The sequence below is a fragment of the Camarhynchus parvulus genome, chromosome 9 (assembly GCF_901933205.1).
Source record: "Camarhynchus parvulus chromosome 9, STF_HiC, whole genome shotgun sequence".
In the NCBI taxonomy this organism is placed as follows: domain Eukaryota; kingdom Metazoa; phylum Chordata; class Aves; order Passeriformes; family Thraupidae; genus Camarhynchus; species Camarhynchus parvulus.
The window spans coordinates 15,316,840-15,340,624 of NC_044579.1; the positions used below are offsets into that span (position 1 = coordinate 15,316,840).

The 23,785-nt window shown below is 39.9% G+C and overlaps 1 protein-coding gene across 1 annotated transcript in view; it reads left to right on the forward strand.

Moving 5' to 3' along the window:
• The window catches only part of SPHKAP (SPHK1 interactor, AKAP domain containing), a 63,934-nt gene that overhangs the window by 20,843 nt on the left and 19,306 nt on the right, over window positions 1–23,785 (forward strand). The window contains exons 3-4 of the mRNA XM_030954776.1: window positions 2,705–2,815; window positions 22,446–22,505. Of these exons, the coding sequence (XP_030810636.1) occupies window positions 2,705–2,815; window positions 22,446–22,505 (171 nt within the window). The remainder of the gene's footprint in view (window positions 1–2,704; window positions 2,816–22,445; window positions 22,506–23,785) is intronic.

Genomic DNA, 23,785 nt, shown 5'->3' on the forward strand with positions numbered 1-23,785 from the left:
AGCTCTGTTCCTTAGATCTGACCAGCTGACCTCTGCCAACTTATCTACTTGAGGTTTTTTAGAAATCACATGCTGTCCAAAACTTCCATGTAGTAATTTCTACCCTTAACTTTGAAGCCTGTTATGAAAAGCTACATACAAAAATTAAATGCAGTATAAAGCCTTAGAACTCATAAACCACCCTGGAGTGACTCAAGCTTGGCAACCATGACCTGACCTGACCAGACCAAAACATTTGTCTTTACCAATATTTGCTTCCTGATAAAAAAAATCTCTGAAAGAAAATTAAAGGTACCAAGGGTCATTTAACATCCCACAGGAGACAAAGCAGGTGAAGTGTGGACTACCCAGCTCATTTCATGGGTTTGTCATGTACAATATACATCTGCTATGATTGAGCTGGTCTGAAATGAGACAAAGTCCTTCTGAGACAAAGATGAGCAGCACCAAGGATATCTGCAGCTTGTTTTGGCATGATAAATTTCTGCCTATCACAGTTTCTCAGAAACTGAGTTTTGGGAAAGAAAGATCTAAAGTGATTAAGGTTGAAGAAAAATTCACTGTGATCTTTAAGGAAATTAAACAAGATTGCTTGTTACACCAAAAGCTGTTTGAGCTTAAAGTTTCCTGTGTATGCAAAATTATGTTTTACCAGATTATTAGAACTTCAGCCCTTGAGGATGAGAATGTCTGGAGTCTAATTAAAGCTGAAATATATATATGTGTGATTTTGTATATGTTCAATTCTATGTTGTCTTCTCAAAGCCTCAGAGAATAGTAATTTTTCAGAAAGAGGAAAACAATGCTTAATTCTAGATTTTACCAACGAGTTCATAATGCTTCAAGATTTCCTCAAAAAAAACCCAAAAACCCAGACCCACACAACAGTTGATTACACTAACAGGAAATTGATTCTTTGGGACATGAAGTGTAATATTTTCCCTGTCTAGTCTTGGAGTTAGTTATGATGGCAGGAATCTTTTTGCACTGAGACGGGAGGTTGTAAAATTTATTGAGTGCACAGTTGTTGCACTGGTAAACAAGATTAGCTAGCAGCCCCCAAGAAGAGGCTGGTGAAGCCTTCATGAGCCCTTGGCATTCTCAGAAGAAAGTCTTTGGGTACAGTACTTGCCATGAGTATTTTATGAACCTTAAATTTGTATTTTAAAGATCTTTGGAAGAAAACCCATAGCAGGGCTGGTGTACTGAGGAACAACCACTAAAGTGGGAAGTCTCCATGGAGGGCACCAAAAAAGCGGAATGAAGCAGACCAAGCTCAGGGCCCGTGGTGTTCCCCATTACCTCCTCATCCCTCTCCTGCTGACTTTTATTCAGAAATCAATAAAAGTATAATACAGGGAATGAAATATTAACTGCACAACTGACTTTCTACCAGAAGGATAAAAATTACAGTAGGAGTTAGTCTGTGGGTGGTAATAAGCTTACTTCTGGATGCCCCCAAGGATTAGAAAACTGTGTCAGCTGGCCAGATGAGCTTTCCACAGTCGTTCATCTTCCCTGAGAAATGAGAAGGACTCACAAGTTATTCTCATTTCTTTTCCTAAGGAAGAGATCTAGGCTTAGAGATCAAGTGTTCTTGAAGTAGGACAAATGTGTGTCAATGCAAAACATGCAGTCAGGTAAAGGAAAGTACTGTAGATAGATTTTTCTTTCCCTAGGTATAGCAACAAATTTCTCTTTTTAAATATAATTATTAAAAGTCCAAAAATTAGAGTGCAGGCTATTTCGATGTAATACAAGAATTGCAAGAAGTACAAATAAAATATACATCTATTTCACAAATATACCTCTTAACATTGCTGCCTAGGGAAGATGATGAGCCACAGGAAATGTTCTGTAAGTAGCACCTATGATGTAGCAATATTTTTCCTGCTGTTCCCTAGCTGTTTTAAAGATACTGATGGTCCCTCTTTCTCATGGTAGAATATTAGTAGAGAGGCAGAAAGTAAAGAATTCAGTTTAATCTAAGCATCAGATTTGCAAACTGGCTTTGCCTCTTTAGAGTCTACAGATCTCTGAAGCCCCATTTTGGTTTTGTTTGAGTGGAGCCGTGGCACAAGCTGTAGGGCTGAGTCAACACAGAGATTAAACACAAAGTTTTGGTCTCAGGGTGCTGACTGACCTCAGGACTCATTACAGAAGGTCTAAAATACTTCAGCTCCTCAGAAAACAGAAAATCTTGTTCAAGAAGAAGGAGTTTGGAGCCTTGCAAGTCCCAGAAATGAGGATGCTGGCAGAATGAGTAGTACTGATCTACTGTGGGGAGAGATACAGTCAGTCATAAAGGCTGCAAGTTGGTGTACTCTGGTGTAATTGAATAATTCGTTTTCCTAGTATGTCTGTTTATCACTTCAATGCAGAACAAAACTAATAGCAATATTTTTCAATAAAAATACTGGGTTTGGGCATTTCCTTCAAGTGTCTGCCCCCAAGGACTCTCAGTTCTGGAAGAAAATAGGTTCACACTTCAGGGGATATATAAGTGATTTGACTAAAGGTGCAGTAACTGGATAGGTCCAAACCAAATAGGTCTGTCTTATCCATCTTTCCCCCCCAACCCACTTCCCCCAATTTTGTCAACAAAATTTCCATTGAGTTACAGCAATAGGGTTCCAGCCCCCAAAGCATAATAGGGCTCAGAAAAATTTGTAATTATTTTAACTATTTTTAACTATTTTAACAGATTCTCTGCAGTAACAGTCTGCTAGAATCAACAGACTACTGGCTGCAGAATCAGAGGACACCATGCCAAATTGGCTTTCTAGAAGACAAGTCGGAAAGCAACTGTGCCTCAGTAAGTACTCACTGCCATCTCCTCCTTGAGAGCTATTTGGATAGGTTGTGGAGCTGACAACAGTGCATGTTAAACGAAAAAAGTCTGCAATTTCCAGCTTTCTTTTAAAAGCAAACATAAAAACTAAAAATACAGATTTCTATATAGAGCACATTAATAAAGACTACTGCAGAGGTTTCCCCATATTTGGCTTTCAGACTTTGGTGGCTCTCTGTATTTTTTTATGTTCGTAATCTGCAACTCACAAGAGAGAAAAATAAGCCAAAGAGAAAATTATTCCAAACCATAACTTGTTAAGTGGCAGGTTGGAAAGAGCAGATGTTTAAAAGACTGCTCAATGTTCCTGAAGGCAGAGAGACACAATTAAAAAGAAAAAGCTCTTTCCATGTTAGATGAAAGGAAGCTGCTGAAGAGCTCATACAGAATTATTTTGCACTTGAAATTAAATTTCAGTCTCATTATTGTGGGTTATAATGCAATTAAGATCAGCTTTTGTTTAACAATGTGCATGAAGAAATAGGAGTTATGTTGCTTTATGAACTATCTACATGAAACTAGATGGAAATACATGGCTATGTTTTTAATACTTTTTTACTTGATGGAGGGCTCAGAAGAGCAGATCTTTCCCCAGAATCCTATTGGAATGCTATTCCCTGGTCTCAGTGAGCAAAGTGGGGCTTTAGGAAAGATCAGCTTTATCTCAGGTAAAAGGTTTCCAGCCCTGCTTGTGCTGCACACAACCTAAAGACCAGCTGAGGGCTCTCCTGGAGCCTGCTGGGATTCCCTCAAGGACAGGGAATTCAGCTCCAGCTGATGAGCCCAGACTGCTGCTGCCAGGAAACTGAATCTCCATCCATGGAGCCTTCGTGTCCTGCCCAGGGTGATACAGAGCCTGAGGGCAGCAGGAGGGACACAGCAGTGTCACTGCAGCCATGAGATTTAGGAATATGGCCAGAGGTTATTGGGCTTAATTCAGTCCCACCCAACACTGCTCTATCAGTTTCCACAAGACAGAGTGAGCAAAATACAGCACCTAGTCCCAGTGTGCAAGTGAGCCACCTTACAAGGTGAGAGCTGAACACATCTTCAACCAGAGCAGGTTCCTCAGGCAGATAACCAGTCGTATCCTCATTTTTTCATATAGGAAGGGATTACTTTTAATGCAAAACATATTGACTACAGGCACTTAGTTTTACTATTTAGTATTTAATATCCTAAAAATTAGGCTTATTTTCTCAGAGGAAATTACTACCTCAAATAATAATATAAAAATTAATTCTGGCTTGTTTTTTTACCTGTTGAGCTTTGACTTTTTGTTTAATTTTTTGTAGAATCTTAGAGGAAATTATGTTTATCTCTGATAGGCTGAGCATACCAAGCAAAGATAAGTTGTTGTAGAAAGATTATGCCATGCTACCCTCCTTATTTCAGGTGACATTTTCTGATTTTGCCATGCTGTCTGCTTTAAAAGGTTAAAGTACCTTAAAGAGCTTTTTCCTCTACACTACTATTATAAGTGTTTTTTTTCTCTTTGGAGGATATCTGTCTAATTGGTAAACATTTCATTAAACTTACTTCAGTTAACAGTGGTACTGTTTAGCAGCAGTTTACCACTGAGATTAGGATACAGAGTTTCCTATTAATATAATCAGGTAGTATTTTGAAAGTAGTTTAATGATAGATGTCTTGTTTCGTTTGTTTCTACTGAATAAGAACTTAATCAAAATCTACCTAATAGATTAAAATACATGAATTTGTGAGACATAAAATGCATAAGATCCACATAGTGATGTAAAAATGCAATTAAAATTTCTGTAATGTTACATTTCTTCTTACCCTCGTGGAGTGACCTCATGAAAGTAGTTTCACATAAAAATGGATACTTTTGCTTACTCCACTATTGCCAGCTTTCTTTCTCTGGACCTATAACAAATGTTTCCTGCTTTGGACATGCTTTGATGAAGACCTTATTGGAAAGAGAAACTAATAGATACTTTGTCCCTAATTTCCCTCCAAATATCTAGATCTAGATTAATTACCAGTACTGGATATTTGTGGTTGGCTTATGTTAGTACAAGTTAAGAAATCTAAATTCTTGCTTAATTAGATGACTTATAGTTCTCTTCTGGCATTGGACCATCCTAAAGCACAGTCTCTACATCTTGCGCACAGAAATGTCAATGATGACTTTATCTTAGCAGTTGCTAAGATAGAACACTTTTCTTTGCCATGCTTTTACAGTGTCTCCATGTTTAAGGTGGTATTGCCACACTGCTAAAGATGTACCTTAATTTTCTTAAGAATTCTTCATGAACACAGTCATTAAACTACTATTTAGGAAAAGAGCAGGATACAAAACTAAATGAAGAAAAAAAAATGGTGGTATAGTCCTACAAGATATCTGGCATTCATTTGGCTCAAGATGCTTATAAGATATTTTCAAGATATTCTCTGACCTTTCATGCTTCAGGCCAGCAAAAAGCCATTAGAAATTATATTTACACTGAAAAAAATTATCTCAAAATGGACCCAGGCTCCAATGATCTCTACACAAAATCATCACACCCATTGCTTTTTGCATGCCCATCCTGTCTCAACACAGACAGGCTGGGAGAAAGACATTCCCACTCCACACGGCCTAACAGAGAACTGTCCTTGAGAGCCACTGATGCAGGCAGGCAGAACCTCTCCTTCCCAAGCAGTGTGCCTTTGTGAGAGGGGCAGTGGATTTACAGACTGGCAGAAATCCTGCAAACCTCCTGGCAAATATCTTGGAGAAGCAGAAGATACACCCCTAAATGGCAATATGGAAGGTGGAAAATACCTGCCTTTCAATTAAACAAATCACCTAGAAACAGTGCTCATTTCTTACTTTAGCATAACAAGATAACACTTTTTGAAGAGTCAGGATGTGAAAAGGGCTCATTTTAAATTGTTGTATATCTCCTTAAAGCTCAGAAAAAAAACTGGATTTGCAGGCAGATGGATGAGAGAACAGGTTCAATAAAGTGTTAAAGGTTTTGAAACATTCTTGAAGTAGTCCAGCAGCTTTTCCATTTGCAAGTGCTCCTACTCTGTAACTACAAAAATGCTCACTCCAGAATGTTCCACACAGGGATGTAAGTAATGCAGGCTGTATGCACAGACACGGGCACTTGGATATTGGTTAGATCCAGCCCACATGGTCAGAGCAGAGGACAAGGACAAGGACAGCAGCCCAAACTTCAGTCAAATTCAGTCATGGGTAAACACCCTCTTGTCCAATTGTTGGCTGCTCTTCTGTGCCCCTGTGCCATTGGCACTTTTTGGGAAGTGTCTGATGATGATGGTGGAAGCACAAAGGAGAGTGGAGGACAGCATGACTGGGGGAGTGGGACAGTGGAGGCAGCAGCAGCCACTGAGTGGGCTAATGCCACATGGAAAAACCCTAATCCATATGCAGCACAGAAGGAGAAAGAATTACAGTTTAGGGTTAGTTAAATTGGTTAGTTTAGTGCAGGAGAACATACCCGGCCTCGGAGACAAACTTGAGCTTTGCAAAGGGAAGCAATGCTTACCTTAGTGCGTGACAAGTGAGAGAGAAGCCAGATTGTAACCAAAGCAAGCAGGTGATGTGGTGATGGATCACATGGCCTGTGGTGTCTCTGTTAACTGACATAGTGAAGAATGTCCTTTTCCTATCAGAATGGCTGGATTTTCAGAACTGGCTGCTTGCCTTGCAACCACATGGCTTTGCTGTCCTAACCAGGTATTTCAGCATTTTCACTTTCATTGCAGTTTAGCCATCAAGCTTTCAAACAGCTTCAGGAGGAGGTTAAGGATGCCCTTATGCACTAATTTGAGCTGGTCAAATCAGGGCTTCTGTGGTCTCACCTCCTCCTCCAGCTCCTGCTTCAACTCATTTACTGCCCTGGCATTTGTACAAACGTGCAGTAAATCAATTCAGAGAGAAAAGTAACTATGAAATTAAGAAATTAGTTTTTCTAGCCAAGTCTTCCTTGAATCATCTCACCGTATTGTCAGATAAATGCCATTGCTCACTCAAGGGATGGAACAAAAACATCCAGGAAACAGCTGCCACAAATTAATTCAAACTGAATGATAACATATGCAGGAAAGAAAAATCTTTGGCAAGGTGTATTTTGATGATATAAAGGACAGCAGTTTTCACTTGAAATAAAGTATATTATGAGTGGTTTTCATTCTTTTCTTCACCCAAGTCTTTTTAAGATATGGCACTACATATCTTTTGGATGTTTAGGTAAAAATACACAGATTTTTTTTTTTTTTTGCATCAGTCTTTGATACTACATTACTTCCAGGTAACTTGCTAACAATAGTGCAGACACTGTGTCAGGGACGTTTTCTATCCCTTAGTCAGGGCCCATTTATCCAATATGTTCTTCAGAGTGTCCAAAGAATGAGAGCATGCCCTCACTGAAGAGTGATGGTATAGTCCTACAGGAGCTCAGAAAGAAGGATTGTTCCCCAGGCTAGTAGTAGTCAGCAAGGCTTTTTACACAGGCAAATACAGAAGTACAATCTTGAATCCCAAAAGAGGAGATTTTTGTTTGTTGGCTTGTTTTAAAACAAAGTCATGTGTGTTCCTGAATAGTGACCATGCACAGCTGAAACAGGTGCTTTGTTTCATTGTGTTTGAATGAAGTTTTACATTTGCTAGCAAATGTAGCAAAGCCCTATTTTTCTGCCTAAAACCACCAGACCTACTTCTAAGACCTTTTTCCTCCCTCATGAGATTGCCTGCACACCTCAGCACTATGTCATAGACAGGGAATTACAAGGCTGTTTATTTTACCTTTCACTCCATAATTACTCAACCATCTTCAGGAACAGCATTGTCTCTTTCAGAAATCAAAATCCATCCATTGCTTTCCAGATCTAAACCATAATTACTGGAGATATTTTTAGGTTTGAGTCTCATCTTCCTATTCAGCTTGACGATACCTTAATTACATCCTGACAAGGTGCAGGAACCAACAGCAGCAGGCTAAATCGTGGCATTGAGTTGTAGTCCTTTCTCAGGCAAGTGTGGGTGTTGATGCTGCTGTGGTAAGGAACTGAACCTTCCAGAGAGCCCCTCCCTGGCTTGCACAGGGAAACAAAACCCCTCCTCTTCACCAATTGCTGTCTGCCTTATGGAGCACAGTGCAGGCAGACTGAGCACTCACTTCAAAGACCACTGAAAAGATTACTTGTATAATCTGTAAAATATGTTTCACTTTCTGCTCTTGTACATACTTGGCTCTGAAAAATATATCTTCACATATGAGCTAATGTTAAGACAGAATTCAAATATGCTCTTAAAGGGTTGCATTTCTACATTTTCAGTACCACACGTGTATCATACAGCAGTCAAATTCAGCCTCATGAATTTCAGAGTGTGAAAGACTGACAATAGATTTTCTTCTCTTTCCTATAACTTCAGACTTGGGACACTTTAATCTTCTGTCTAGATCTGCCATCTTCTTTCCTGTCCCTCTGTGACAGTCTCGCACTGCAGTGGTTTTCTGTCTGTCCTTAAGAGAAGCAGATGCTTAACCTTACTCTGACAAAGCTATAAATAAGCACTGGGAGGATCGGGCGTGGTTTTGCAGCTGTATCCTCTCCAGCATTCCACTCTGGCATATTCTCTGTGACCTGCTTTATCAAGAAATGAGATTCTTGTGCAGAGTGGACATCCGTGACTGTGCTGCTGTTACAACCACAGTCTCTCTCTAACTTGAATTGCAGGCTGAGGTTTGCAGAAATTTGTTAAACATTAAGTATACAGGGCACTGGAGAGAGTAGATGGTGCATGTGGCATAAATATTTATTGGAATATTTTCTCTAAGTCTTAAGTGGCAATTAATTACATCAAACCCAAAGGAATAAGCTTTAATGGGAAGAAAATATTCACAGCTGTTTTTGAAGCAGTGGCTTATGAAGAGATAACTCGGGAAGATTCATTAATGCAGTTCAGCCATTAAAGTAGGGATAGTCTCTAAAATATCAAGAACCATAAATCCACCAAGTCATTTGAGATAAGCACCTTCTGAAGAATAATTTGGACTAAATTTCAAATTTATTACTGCTAAAAATGCTAGAAGGAGAGCAGTATAACACATCCTTCTGACAACATACAAGGTGTACCAGAAAGAAAATTGTGGCTGGGCTGGGGAGACAAGGGAGAGTCATGTCAGGGCCTTATTTAGGTGAATTTGAGTGACTCACAGGAGATGCACTGAGCTGTCTGCTTTTGGAAACATTCTATTAGGGCCTGCAAGGAGAGTGGTTGGAAACCTCATGTCATGTTAGATAGCAGTTGTGCAGCTCACAGGAGAGGTTTCTGCATGGAAACTGAAGGGAGTAATGTGGTTTTGTCACCATCCCAATGAAACTATAGGGCAAGAATGGGAAAAAGACTTCTCCACTCACAGCTAGAGATGGAAATTGTCTCTCTCTAATCATGCAAAGGACCACACAACAGAAGGAAGGCTCAGACCTCATTTCAAGTTGATGTTTCCCCAACCTGCCTAATGTAATTTTGGGCAGAGAAACTGTCAGGAGAGCACCATGGTCCTACTTTGACACAAATGGATTTTTTGATGGTAGCGTGATCTGACTTTAGTGAGATAAGGAAGGTACTGCTGTATCCCACTGAGGGATACCTGCCATGAAGCTTTTGAAGATGGGCCTGAGCTGCTTCATACTCTGAGGTTATAACTGTGTGCTGGGCTGGAGGTAATTTTCTTCACAGTGGCAGGTGTGGGGCTATGTTCTGTATTTCTGCTGAACACAGGGAATGAATAGAGAGATGCTTTTGCTATTCCTGAGCAGGGCTTGTGTACTGCCCCCAGCAGTGGGTTCACTGGGGTGCACAGCAGGCTGGGACAGCAGACCCCAGCTGGCCCAAGGGATGCTCCATAGATGTGACATCGTGCTCAGCACAGAAAGCAGGGGGGACAAGGAGAAAAGGGGGGACAGAAATTCTCCCACCTGTATAATACTGCTACCTCACATTTTCATTCATGCAAATCCTTTTGCAAGTAGCTATAGGGCATATCTAGTACTTCCAAACTAATATTTTAATTTCTACATTTCACAGCTGGTTCCTCTGCCAGAATCATTTTGGCAAGCATGGAAATTAATGTGAGACAAGCATTGCATCCAAATGCTAATAGATGATTAGCTCTGTCTTCCAGAAACTTTTTTTTTAAATTCTGAGTCACTATCAGGCTATTTCAAACACCTCATACAAGACATATTCCAGCTCAAGATCCTCTTTAACCATTTATATATAAAAGGTCAAATTTTACTGTGCGTGGAGGAGAGAGCTGCATCTCTTATACCAGTCCCAGTCTCCTATCTGCTAAGACTGTGCACTCTGCATATTAGTGGTAACTGCTAATGACCCCAAAAAGAAGTGATGAGAGCCAATGGCAGTGAAAACAAGTCACCAGAATTTGTTCAGTGGAGGAAAGGAAATTGTAATCTAAAAACAAATACCCACAACAGAAAAGCAACAACTGGCAATTTTTAGTTTCCTTATTTCTTATAATATCGTAGATCTTCACAAAATTGTATAAGTCCTTAAAGCACTATATGCTATATACATTTTATATACACTTCTTCAGTAGATACTTGTCTGTATGCTCAGGAAAAGGAGACACTTTTTAGAAGTTACCCAAGACAGCACACCAGTTTAATAGCAGGAAATGAAACAAAATCCTTCCTGCTTCCCAAAACTACTCTGAGGTGGAGTAATGGGAGGCAAAATAATAGTAATGATTAAAAAAAAGTGGGAGAACACTCTGAAGGAACATTCTGAAAAATATTACCTGAAACCCACACATTTCAGCTAGTAGTTTGTTAATGGTTGAGATCTCTCTTTCCCAGAAATTATAGGAAAGTGTCTTTTCCATTACATGCTCTATAATGGCAGTGTCACACGCCTCACTGCTCTGCATGAAGGCATTTTAAAGCCTCCTATAAAACCAGAAGGAAGATGAATGAAGATGACACGTTGGGCATTATGAAACCATATGCAAAAGAAAGTCACGTGCACATTCCTGCTTCAGATAATCCTCATTTCCTCTTCATTAGTGCCTGTGTGTGACTGCACAGTGATATATTTAAATAGCTGAGGAATCTGTGAGTGTGCCTGAGTGGGTGCAGGAGCTGTGTGCCCCCAGGCAGGGTGCCTGAGTGCTCTGCTGCAGCTGAGGCTGCTCTGGCTGTGGCAGCAGAGCTCCTCCTGAGTGAAAGGAGCCCTTGTTTGTCACACAGATAAACACAGAGGCCCCATGGCAGTGTGGGAACTTGAAGAATATACCAGGGTGGATGTTCTTCTGCACAGCTTTGTGCTCTCAGCATGAGCCTTAGCTTGCACTGTGGGTTGCACCTAACTGCAGCTGTGTTTTGCCGAAGGTGATCTCCAAAGAGCTTCTGTCAGGACCTTGTATAGACAAAGGGTGTGTCCATGTGCCCTGAAAGATGCTCTGCAGCTGTCCATACAACATCTGTAAGTTCAAGAACAAACAGAAATCACCACACACTTCAGTGTCACTGAAATGACCACAAACACCACTCCTTGTACTACTGCAGGAATCTAGCACAGGCTGAGATTTCCAGCTCCTTTTCCAAAAAGATCCAATTGAATCCTCAAGTAGATGCCAAGACTTCTCATCTCTTTGGTCTTCTGCAAAGAAACTGGGAACTACAGAAGCCCAGCCTTTAATCATCACTGTAGGAGTTCTCCTTTCTGTAGAATGAGTCTGGACCTGCAGATTTAAGATGACCATAAAGAAGGCAGATGTTTTTCTGGTAGAAGCTTGTCTAGGGAAGAAGTTCAGACCAGAACACCTTTCTGATTCCCAGCTTTACTATTTCAGATACAAGAAATTGAAAGCTAGAAGTTTGCACTAACCCCCTCAGAAGTGTTATTCAGGTATTTTTTCCTCCATCTGTGTATGCAACTAAGTATGTAGAACAAACAACTACTCTTTTTTTAATTGCAGAGCTTAAAATGGTAAAGATAAAGTTAATAATCCAACTGACTCATGGACAGATCTTTATTTCTGTCAGCTGCTATGTAATTTAGTACAAAAACATCTATGATTACAGCAGCTCCATGATCTGGCTCTGGGAATGCAGAGCTTGTGAGAATGAATAAGTGTGCAGAAGTACAGGTACTTCTGTCTGACACACAGGGATTGGGGATGGATTCAGTAATTCTGATGTTATGGACACCTCCTCCAGATTGCAGCAGATGTTTAATTGAGATATTCCATGTTCTTTTTAACTGGCATTATGCAAATGTGGATACTCATATATTTAAAGTAATTTTTCTAGGTATATGGGAAGAATTAGTATCAAATCCACCAAAATTAATTTTCCCAGTTAAAACCACTTTATTTACTGTGAGAGTGTAAAGAATTTCCCCATTTGCTTCTTGAAAAGTGTATTTGAGTAAGCAAAGTCCTTCCAAAGCTACACATCCACCCCGCACTCTTTTTGGTTTTTAGCTCCCTCAAAGTGCTCGAAGAACTCTGTGAGACGAAATTATTTAGCTTTACTATTTCATACTGGATTTGGGAACTCAGTAAAACAGATCTCAACTGTGGAATCAGCTAAATCTGTCCAAAAATACATGTGATTAGGCAGAACATTCTCCCAAAGCAGCTGTGGGTTTGTGTGAATAAAAATAATTTTACAAACTAGTTGAATTAATTTAAATTTGTTTAAGTTCTTTTAAAGAATCAAGAGAACACCTAGGATTACAGCCTCAGTAAAAATGCATGATTAGAGTTTCTGGTTTTCTGTTTACCAACAGAAATAATTTCAGCCTCAAGTGAAATAGTCACTTTTGAGCTCACTGGATGATATGTGTCTAATTTGACAATAGGCCAGAGGTTCCAGAGCCAGAGTTCCTACAGGTTTCATGAATACAGATGAAACTGAGAAATTGTAAGAGTGTGAACTCAAACCTTCCTTGTACCGCAGAGAAACCAGGCAGAGCTGCACTTTAATAAATTCTACTGAGAGGAAAGTGGCAGAGCTTACATGTCAACATGCTGGAAAGTTAACCTTAAGATGCTAATACACAGATAAGCAGACTTTTCTAATCTCAGCAGTCAGACTGCCAGCTGTTTTCCAGACTGATTCATAAGCACAAGAACCTGTACCATTCCTTCTTTTTCAAGTAATCTTGCTGCCTCAGAGCTCTACCTATTTATAACCTGTCCAACAGCTGGGGCAGAGCTGCCCTGCAATTTGTAGAGCCTGCATGAGCAGATAGATGATGTGCACATCTACTGCAGCAGAAACAGGGGCCAGTCCCAAAAGGTTTGGTTACAAATGACAGAAACCATCACTGTCACCAAACTGTATCTATCACAAAGCTGTAATTTCTGTTGCTTGTAACAGTGGTCAGCAGTAGCTGGATATTCTGCATGCTGAATGTAAATTCTCTTAATGGAAGGATGAAACAATCCTTTTTAAGGGGAGGGAACACGAGGTCTTGGTTTAAAAATGTAATTTTATGAGGCAGGAAGCAAGAAGGAGGAGCGAGGCCAGGATGGGCCTGGTGAAGAAAAGGAAGGAAATTATCCAGAGCAGTTAGATTTTACAGTCCTAATTTCTTATGGTGCATATTTATCAAACTACTGGGCTCAATCAAAAGCTATCATCAGATCTGCATGCTTCCTTCCTTCTCATCCCATTCTCTGAAAAGCAGAAAACTTACAGAATTGTCTGCTTTTAGTAAAGAATTTTTTAATCAGAGAAGACACAGAGCCTGTTTTTCTTCTAGAGACAACAGTTTCTCATCTACTGGATATAGTCCTGAAATCCCTTCACAGAAAGCTTTGAGTAGAGATTTATCAGGAAGAGTTTCATAAGGTGTGACAACCATGGAGCTGCTGGTTTTCCCTGCTGCCCTGAAAAATGCCACCTCCCCATTCCTTCTTCCCCCAGTGTAGTCCAGGACAAAAAGCACCTAAGCCTGGGAGACTGCAAAATAAACACAGCAGCCCTGCCCCACTGTGTGAAAAACAGAGCAAAAATGACCTACATGGTCTGAGCTATGATGCATACTAACATTTTACTTAAAAAGACGGGGGGGGGACCATATTATGTATTATAATGTTACTCTAATGATGTACTCTAATTATAACTAGAGTAGTGGAGGGGAGAAAGAACTAGCTTAGTTTAAAAACTAAAACCCAAATAGACTGCTGCAGACATTGGTGTTTTAGCTGCTGATCTGACAGCCTGCTTCTAGTTGTGTAATGCACAATTGACTCTTTGTCTGCTGATAGCTCCACTTACACCTTGGTAATACCTGCTCATCCTGACCCCCCAGAGACCCAGGGCAGGTGGAATTTGAGTCCAGTCAATCTCACAGTCACTGCTCTGGAGTATTTTCACTTGACATCTTTGTTTAGCAAAACCATTTGCATTTTTTAATTAGGCTTAGCCACATTGACTTCCTCATCTTTCTCAAGTACTGAAAAATCCTGTAGAGCACCACAGAATGGATTGCTGTGCACAGACAAGCAGAATGGATTTAAGTACTTCTAGCGCTTTAATCTCGTTTTGTGCTTCTACGTGTCATACAAATGTCTTTGAGAAAAATAATTGATTTTTATAGTAGTTTAGAGCAATGTTGTACCACATAGAAGTATCTAGGTGTGTTAAAGAAAACGTTAAGCAAATACTCAGCTGTCCCAGAAATCTGAGCATTCATTTAGTAATGTACCATCAATATTCTCTTTTCTGTAAATCAAACATCATCATTATTTCCTTTACTTCAGTTGCTTATAGGATTAAAGAATTCATCTGTTTGGCTTTGGAGACTGCAGGCAGTTGTATTTCTTGGCTTACCAAAACCAGCCTGGGCAGAGACTGCCAAGACAGAGTTTGGGGCTAGAGGGAGTCAGTCTTTCACCTTGGTTTCATTGTTAAATGGTTTGGTTTTAGAAACCATTAAATATTTTACACTCTGTGGTGCATCTGGGACAGTGTTCTTAGCCAGTGATGGTTTCAGTCATTTTAAACAAAACCTTTTGGGACTGACCTCTGTTTCTGCTGAGTTATTTAGCAGAGTCTGGCCTATAATTAACCACAACAGTTAAAACTTTATTGCATCTTTGCATTTTGGCAATGTAAAGTTTCAACTGTTTCTATGAAATCTTTTCCCTGGAAGTGTCTAAAATTCAAAAGTACTGTTTTATGAACTTTTGTCTTTTTCCTTCTGGAGCAGCCTGGTCACTGATGCATTGCTGTATTTCAGTATCAGGCCCACCCTGCTGAGCAGGAGCTCAGAGGAGGCAGGAAAAGGATAAAGGTGCAGGACTGGCTCCTGAGCAACCCCAAACTGATTTCAGGTTATTCTGCTGCTCATGAACAAATTCTCCTTTTAAATACCACTTCCTGCAACAGTCTGATGGAACCATCATTTTTCCATACCAACAATTTTCAAATACAGGAAATGGAAAAAGTCAAGATTAACTTGAGCAAAGCTAAATGATGGTATCAATTATGGTTTATTGGTTTATATTTATCATTTTTTTATTTGGACTGGCCTTCAAATCAGATCTGTTAACTGTCACAGTTATATTATCTAGTCCTCTGAGATTCTCTTTATCCATTTAAATGGATACAGAACTAAAGAAAATAAATAAGCATAATAAGACCTATCAAAAAAAATAAGATTAATGCATGCATATAAGATTTTACAGAAATGTACATTAACTCTTTAATCTTGCACAAGCAATAATACTTTATATTCATTCTGCAGTAAAAACTCCTTTTGGTGCCACTCTATAAATAAAAGTGGTGACAGAAAAAAAAAATTAACTTTGTAAAGGTAATGAGAGAGAAGCAAAGGGTAGAAATATCAGGCTGGCTATTGATCCTGGCCTTGATGGGTGCAAAGTCATTTCTGTGAAGGAAGTTTTACACCCAACATGTGCATGTTCATGGGGGCAGTCACAGAGTAGTTGATAACAAGATTCCCATCAAATGCAGTGAATTTGCCCAAGAGCCCAAATGTCTGAAGATGCAATGTAGGGAGACTTCTACTCTCCAAAGCCTGAGTCACAGGGAAACCCTGACAGCAGCTTTTCAGCACATGAATCAGAACTGTATTGTAGCATTTATACTGAGAGTTGGAGCCATAGAGACCTCAAGTATCAGTTATGAAAGTTTTCTTTTAGTAAATAATTGTGGTGAAGTGACCCAAGCCACAAGCTTCCAAAAAGAGTTTGCAATCAGCCTCCTTTCACACAAGTCCTACCACACCTAGGTGATAAAAAAATTCATAGGATCTTCAAAACTATTTTTCCTGTTTCCTTGTTAGCTAATGGATGATCTTATGTGACATTTTAGAATATCTATTTAGAAACCATCATTTCACAGCTATTTGGTTTTTTATCTTTCTTAAAAAAATGATACTTGAAACTCTATTGGGATTACAAGATCTAAGAAATTTCAATTTTAAAGAACAGAGAGGTCAATGATTAGGGGACCTTGCAGACAGTACACATATATATCTGCACATACATTTATATCTATATATCACAAGAAGTCCAGGAGGTTTTATTTAGCCATCACATTAGCATAAATAAGACAAGAGAAAATAAATGCAAAGTTCTATTTGGGAGCTTTGCAGATCAGCATCAAAACAAATGCTCCTGTCACACAAACTGGCTGTATGGATACAATCTGCTGGAAAAGGCATTTTATGCCATCCTAATATAAGTCAGAAATACATGAGTGATTCTGGTCATTTTCAGAGACAAAGCTCACAGCAAGTTTGTGGCAGGTTGCCACTCCTTTGATATTTTCTGTGGGTTACAGTTTACTTTGGCTCACAAGTACAGGGTAAAACAGTATTTTTTCCTCGGGCTTTCACTGACTTCAGCTCCTGAGGGAGCCCATCAGGCAGCTGTAGGTTCTCTGAAATAGTCACCATTCCAGTGAGCAATGCCTTGGAGCAGCTCTATTCTGTTATTGTGCTGTGGGGAAATTACAGTGATCTAATCTTTCTAAAGCCAGGAGACTCAGACTTAAGTCTAATAGAAGTTTAGAGCAACTGTATTTTTTTTCTACTTTTCAGAGATGAAATTAGGATGAGAGTAGGTTTGGAATTTCAAATCTGCCATCCTATCACAGAGTTATTGCTCAAAACAAAAATTATTGTGGTCAAAGATTCCATTAAATCCTTAAAACAACTATCACAGCAATCACAGTTGATGTAAAATTCAATCACCCTCTTCACAAACTGCACCTTCGCAGTCCTACATTTAAAAAGGGATAACATGTTTAGAATAATAGTGAATAAGGAACAACACACCCTGAGAATAAACAATGCCTGCCCAAAATGTGGAGGAGAAACCACATGGAAGTAAAATGCCAAGCCTTTAGTATTTCAATGGATAATGCTAGATAATGATCAGAAATCACTGCACTGGTGTAGGGTGCATGTGACTCCCAAGCAGCAAGGCAAGAATGCAAAAAAGCACAGCAAGGGTGCAGCTTAATTTAAAAGTGACAATGGAGAGCTGCATACCTGATCACCCAAATCAGGACAGAGAGGACAGAGCTGGCTGTCCTGACACAGAGCTGCCTTCTGCTCCTGCCACTGCACTCTGCTCAGCTGCAGATGTGACATTTAAAGGGAACAAAACCATGATGGGGGAAGCTCTAACTGTGAGGGGCAGCACAGTCTGATCCTGCCTTTCCTGCTCTGGAGCTGCACTTGCTGCTGCAGCTCTCTGCCATGAGGACTGCATTCCTACCAGCACTTGAACTGGTTTTTTACAGCAAGCCACCTTCACTCCTGGGCTCAGCAGTTGCTCACCTTCTCCTGTCCCACAGTTGTGTCCTGTACATCCTTAGGTTGAAGCCTTTACACTGTTTTAACTTGGCACCCAGGAGCTGCCTGCTCAGAACCACTTTCTCCTGAGATCTCTCCTGGGGCTAATTACCTTTCTCACTTCTTTGTAGGAAATTAGACATGAGTTTTATGGGCAGATAACAGAGCAGTCCCAAACCAGTTGTCCCCTCTAAGTGTCTCATGGGGTGTCTGAATTGGCACCTGGCACGAGTTGACTCAGTGATGTGTCAGGAAGAGGATGGGAAAATCAGAACAGCACAGACCTGGGAGATAAAAACTCTACAAACTCATTTCCAAGACAGCATTTACATCCTGAAATACCAACCAGGACAGCAGAGAATATGGAGAGTTCTACACAGTTCTGGTGCAAATCCAAACATCTGCACAGACATTTAGCCTGTGCTGAGGTGTGTGGCCCCAAACCCAGCCTGCTGGGGACACCGAGGCCAAAGCTGGGGATCACATGGATGGGGCAGTGGTGGAGTGAGAGGGATGAAACACTTTCTGTCACCTGCATACAGTCCTGGTACAACTTTGATAGTCGATTTAACTGTGTTGTCCTAATCCAGCTACTGATGGATTAGAAACTAAGAAACTATGCTTAGGAGAGTCCTTTAGCTTACAGAGTCATAGGCTCAGATGTTAGAAAATGGCAGATACACAGTGCTCTGATGCTACATCATTTCCCCCCTTTTTGCAGGCTTCTTGTTCACTGAATCAGGCAGCAACACTGCATTGCATAAATGTGGGCATATGAGGTAAAATTCAGGTTGCACAAGCCATCTGTATAGAGTTCTTATTTTCCACTCTTGTCTCTTCAGTTTAACTTCCTTTCTTTTAAAATAGATATTGAAATTTTTGGGAGGGTGGTATAATGTAGATTTCTTTGATTTTATGGGGGGAAGAAAGCCCACCTCCTGCAGCCCTTCAAGCAAGTGTTGACCACAGTCCTTCACAGCATAAAACACAGGACTTGGCTCACTTTGCTTACCAGGTTAACTATATCCTGAAGCCATTTGCCAGTGAGGAAAATATACTGTGTTTACATTACATCCTTAAGTATTTTATAAAAAATAATTGCTTAATATATAGTTCTTTTAAGAAGTGAGGTGTCTACATAATTTCTGCACCAACTCAAGAGGAGATTTCAGAACTCCACTGATCCATAGAATTTACCCTATGCATCTCTTACCAGTCATAGAAATTACCGTGCAAAATCTGGAAGAAAAAGAAAAAAAACCCAAGTGGTTTCTCTATTTGCTTTTTATACGATTGTGGAAATTACAGACTTCTTCAAGAGCTCAGCAAGTTAGTGATGATAACCAGGCTGGAATTACCCTAGTAGAAATGTTCCTCTCATCCTAGTTTGATGAGAGGAAGGTTGGGGGTCAGACCCAAATCTGTGCTTCTGTTGTACAAAACTCTGCATAGTGCAGGAGTTGCTATTCACAGTGTGCCAGTGCATTAAATGGTTTAGGGACATGCAGCATCCTGCTTTGTGCTACATTTCAGTGCAGTGGTACACATTCACCAAAAGAACAGCTCTTTTCTCTCTTGAGCAAATGGGATTTCTACACTTGGAAAAACTACTGAACCAAAAGCAGACACTGGCACCTACCTGAGAAGTTGTGGGTGACTCTCTCACTGTGTAAAGCCTGAATTTGGGTGGTGGGTTGTTTCCTTTTTGTATTATGTAACATCATTTAAATTTTGTTGTTTTGTCCCTCCAAAATAAGTATTTCCTAAGACAGAAAAAAAGGCGATATCTTGATGTTTCTGTGTGGTTTCCAGACAGAAAGTCAGTGTTAGTGGGAAGCAAACACACTTTGGAACTGAAAAGGTGTTTGTGGGAAGTCAAGGATATGAAGAAGTAAAGGAGTGTCTGGGAAAGGACTGACATTTAAAGATACCATGATGAGGAGAAGGTTGGGTTGCAGCTAAACTAAGCTGCATCTGATACAAAGAAAAAAAATCAGATTTAAATTGAGGTTAGCAAATCCTGACCTGACCTTGGCTCTTCCTTCATAATTTATGCAGTGTTTCCATCCAAAAGATTATTAATTGTTCTCTAGTGTTGTTTTGCCTTGTTTCAATGGAGGTGTCCCTGATAATTACTAGAAGTTTATCAAGCAAGGCAAGCTAATGAGAGCTTAAAACTTGTATCATGTAAGCAGAAAACAGGGAGAGATTTTTCATAATAGATAATTTTGTCTTTGAGCACCACTGGTGAAATATCTCCAACAAAAATATCCTCACAGTGAACTTCCTAGAAGGAAACAGTAGTGCAGGGCAGGCCAGGGTGGAACTTCAGAGGTGATTTATGGTTACAGTACCTCCCCATCTAGTCCTGCCTCCTGCTCTCAGCTCCCAAATGGAAAAACTAAATGAGCTCATCAGTGTCTTTCACCACTGTGAAACTGGCGTTTTTTAAAAGTTGCCGGTAATTAAAACTGCAAAATCCACAGAACAGGAAATGCTAAAAGACTGCTTTGGCAGTGTAACAAATCAATGTCAATTGAACTTGACAAGTGTATCTGGAAACTGGATTCAGTACTGCCACAGGTTTTATAGTGCAAGTTCATTAGGTTCTGAAAATCAATTAAAAAATAAAAAAAGAAAGAAAGATAATGTGACTTAAAACACCAGATATTCCTGTTTGTACTGAGGTTTCTTGTGCTGAGGCATTAGGGAGTTATGTGCCATGCACACCTGAACCAGAGATGGTGTTTGTTTTGGCTGCTTGGAGAGGGCCTGGCTTTGGGATGGCAGGCAGTGCCACTGGCAGCAGTGCCACTGTTCATCACAGCAAAGTCATGAGCCATCACCCATGGAGGCAGCAAAGGGCAAAGCAAGGTTTATCAGAGAATCTGGTGCCTGGCTGAAGACACAACTGCTCTGTGCAGCTTTTTCACAGCTCTCCTCAGCAACAGCCCAACCTTCAACATGGGGTGACCCTGCTGGGGGGGACTTGAACTGGCCCCACAGCTTCCCCCACTCCTACCCTGGCCAAACTGGTGGTTCCCTCAGCAAGCACCTCCATGCACCTGCACACTCACAGCTCACATCTCATACTGTCCTGGGCAAGTTCATGTGCAAATCAAGAGTGTCATTTTCTGATGCTATTTGGTAACTACCTATTGTTGGCATGAGAAATGCCTACATGTGAAAAACCCGTAGAAAGTAAGAGAAGTGTTTGTCTAATCAACTGCAGCAAGTTTAGGACATTACATAACCACCATACTATGTTGCTAGAGGATATTTTTACTATTTTGTAGCGTAGACATTTTTATAACTATTTCTTGAAAGTTCAGCAGATGACAGTGGCATATCCTGATTGTTGTCATTATCAGACAGAGAAATATTTTTGCTAAAAATTGTAAAAGGGCTGGAAAATATGTTTGTAAGTTCACATAAAGATGACATTAAACTATTTAAAAGGGCAAAAAGCTTTCTTCTTCACTGGGTTTTTTTTTTTTGTGGTTTGTAATGGGAGCACTGGCTGGATCTTTCCATCTGCTGTGCTGGCTGTTACTGCAGATGGTCATAATCTGTACATATGGCATGTGCATCTATAAACTGAAATCAGGGTTGTCTTGGTGTAAAAGCAGGCACACAACAGGAGCTTGGGTGCCTAAAACAACAGTGTTGGTGAAGGGGATAATTTAGAGCAATTTCATTTTCTATGGGATATTTACATGGAATTAGGGAAAGTATTTCCTCTTCACTGAAAAAGAAGTAAAAAAAAAATCACTCAGCTCTTTTATGTTAAATTTTGGGCCTGCAATTTATTTGGAGTCAGGTGTTGGCTTCAGCTGTGCCTTGAATTTGTGTTAGGTTTTGGGTTAAATGAGGACAACACCAAACTCTCATAAACCTCACAGTCAGCCTGGTTTTGGAGTCCCTGCTTCTAACTCAGAGCTGGAGGAGGGATTTTCTTATTAGAAAATGGCCTTCCAGTAAGCATATAATAAAATAGAAGTCTTCACAAATTAAATGGTCTTTAGATCTGAAGTTTGTGTTTAAGTCAATCTCACTACCATTAAATAGTCCCTGAAACTCATAATAATCAAAGTGGCAAAAGCCCTTGTCATCAAAAGCAGAACTTTCTGGTGAAGCAGGTGCTCCCCAGGCAGTTCAGCTTTTCTGCACCTGTGGTGCCAGTTAGCAGTGCTGAAAACTTCCTGTGCAATATTGCCTCATGAACCAAGTTTAAAAAATTGCTTTCATGAAGTGTTAAACTTCTCATAGACATTCTGGAAAGTTAGGAAAGATACTGGAGTATTTATGTGACGTGCAGAAAACTCTAAAAGCAACTCACAATTGCACTTACTTAAAAAACATTTAGCAACAAGTGCCTGAAAAGAAGTCATTGGAAAAGCAAAACATGAAGAATTTATCAGATATGTGATCAAATGTATTTTTAAAATTTCCTCTACCTTTACTGACATCCTCTGTATTACAGTTTATTTGCAACATTTCCTCATTCATCAGACAAGCCAATTGTCAGCACAAATAAAGTCATGACTCTTACTCCTTTTTTTCCTCCGTTCTTAACATCTATGTGCTGTTCTTTTTACAAACCTTTCCACCTTTTTTTGTACTAGGAAAAGGCTTCACAGTGAAAGGCTTCAGCTACAAGGCTAGAAAATGAAAATACAGTGACGTTAAAAGGGTTGCTGCCACTCTAATACAACTTTATAAAGTGCTTTTTCTTTTTCTCTCTCATTACAGGTTTGTTTTGTGAATTTAGATGCCAACAGAGATGATTGCAGTGATGAGCAAGTGAAACAGGTAACTGCTTAGGTCTCAAAAACATGCACAATGGATCTATTTGATCTATTCAGGCCTACCAGGACTCTCTAGTAAAAATAAAAATTCAAATTCTATGAGCAAATCAAAGCCAACCCTAGATTTTTAAGTGCTACAGAGAGCAATGCATAAGGAATCAGAAATTGTCTCAGCACTGGACTGTGTTACATAGCATTTCTTATTCCCATCCCAAAAATTTGTAATGAATCATTGCAGTCTGAATTCACAGCAGTTATATGAGTAGATTTCTTGCTTTTATCAGAGAAGTGAACATGGACACATTCACATGCATTGATTTTCTTTTAATTTGGCATAATACTACATGAAAAGAGTTTCTGGTGTCCAGCTCTGGCACCAGTTTGTGATTTCTTTCTCTGTCCTACAGCCAAAAAGCCCCCGAAAATCTTCCACTTGTCTAGGTCTTGTTCAGTTGAGCTGTCTTACTCAAACTCCACAGAGGTAGATTATGTGCTTTTGAGGAGGGAGTCTAGATAAAACAGAACTAAAGGTGTGTTTGATCTGTTTAACTGAAATTTAAAGAATAGGAAAAAAGAAATTTTTAAAAAGCAGTAAAAAACCCTGGTTCTTTTACAAGCACTGAGACAAACTACATCATGATATGATATTTAAAACACATACCATCCCAGAAAAAAAAACATTAAATCTACAGAACTCACAATTAAAGGAAAGGGCCTGGTGTCACTTCTGTGCTTACATCTTCCTTTATCAGTTCCTTTTATCATCCTGGCTCGGTGCCCATGTTTGGCGCACCAGTAGGGAAGCACAGGTAGTGAGTGAACTCAGGTAGGATCTCCTGACAGTACCCAGGGAGTTCCTTGGTTCAACCTTTACAGTTTATTTGCTGGAAACACTTCTAGCTCATGGAACAACCAGTACTGGCACCTTGATGCCTCCTGCAAGTCATTTGTTAGCAGGAACAGTTTTTCTGTGCTGCGTTCTGCATCCTGGATCTGTGAAAATTCAGTTGTCAAAAATAAATATGGCATCTTGCAGCAAAATGATTTTTCTATTGAATCAGCAGGTTAACTGTGCAGAACAGCTTGAGGTTTTAACTTTACTGAAGCCACAGAAGCACTGGTTGTTTTCTAAAATGTGGTGGTTTTATAGCTGTTTACAGTGTTTGTTAAGGAACAAAACCTATAAGAGGAAACAACAAAAGTTTCTCCCTCAATCTTAGAACCAGACATCTGTTCTCAGTTTGCAGTGTAGGTAATAAAAATCCCCTGCTAGCACAGGTACTA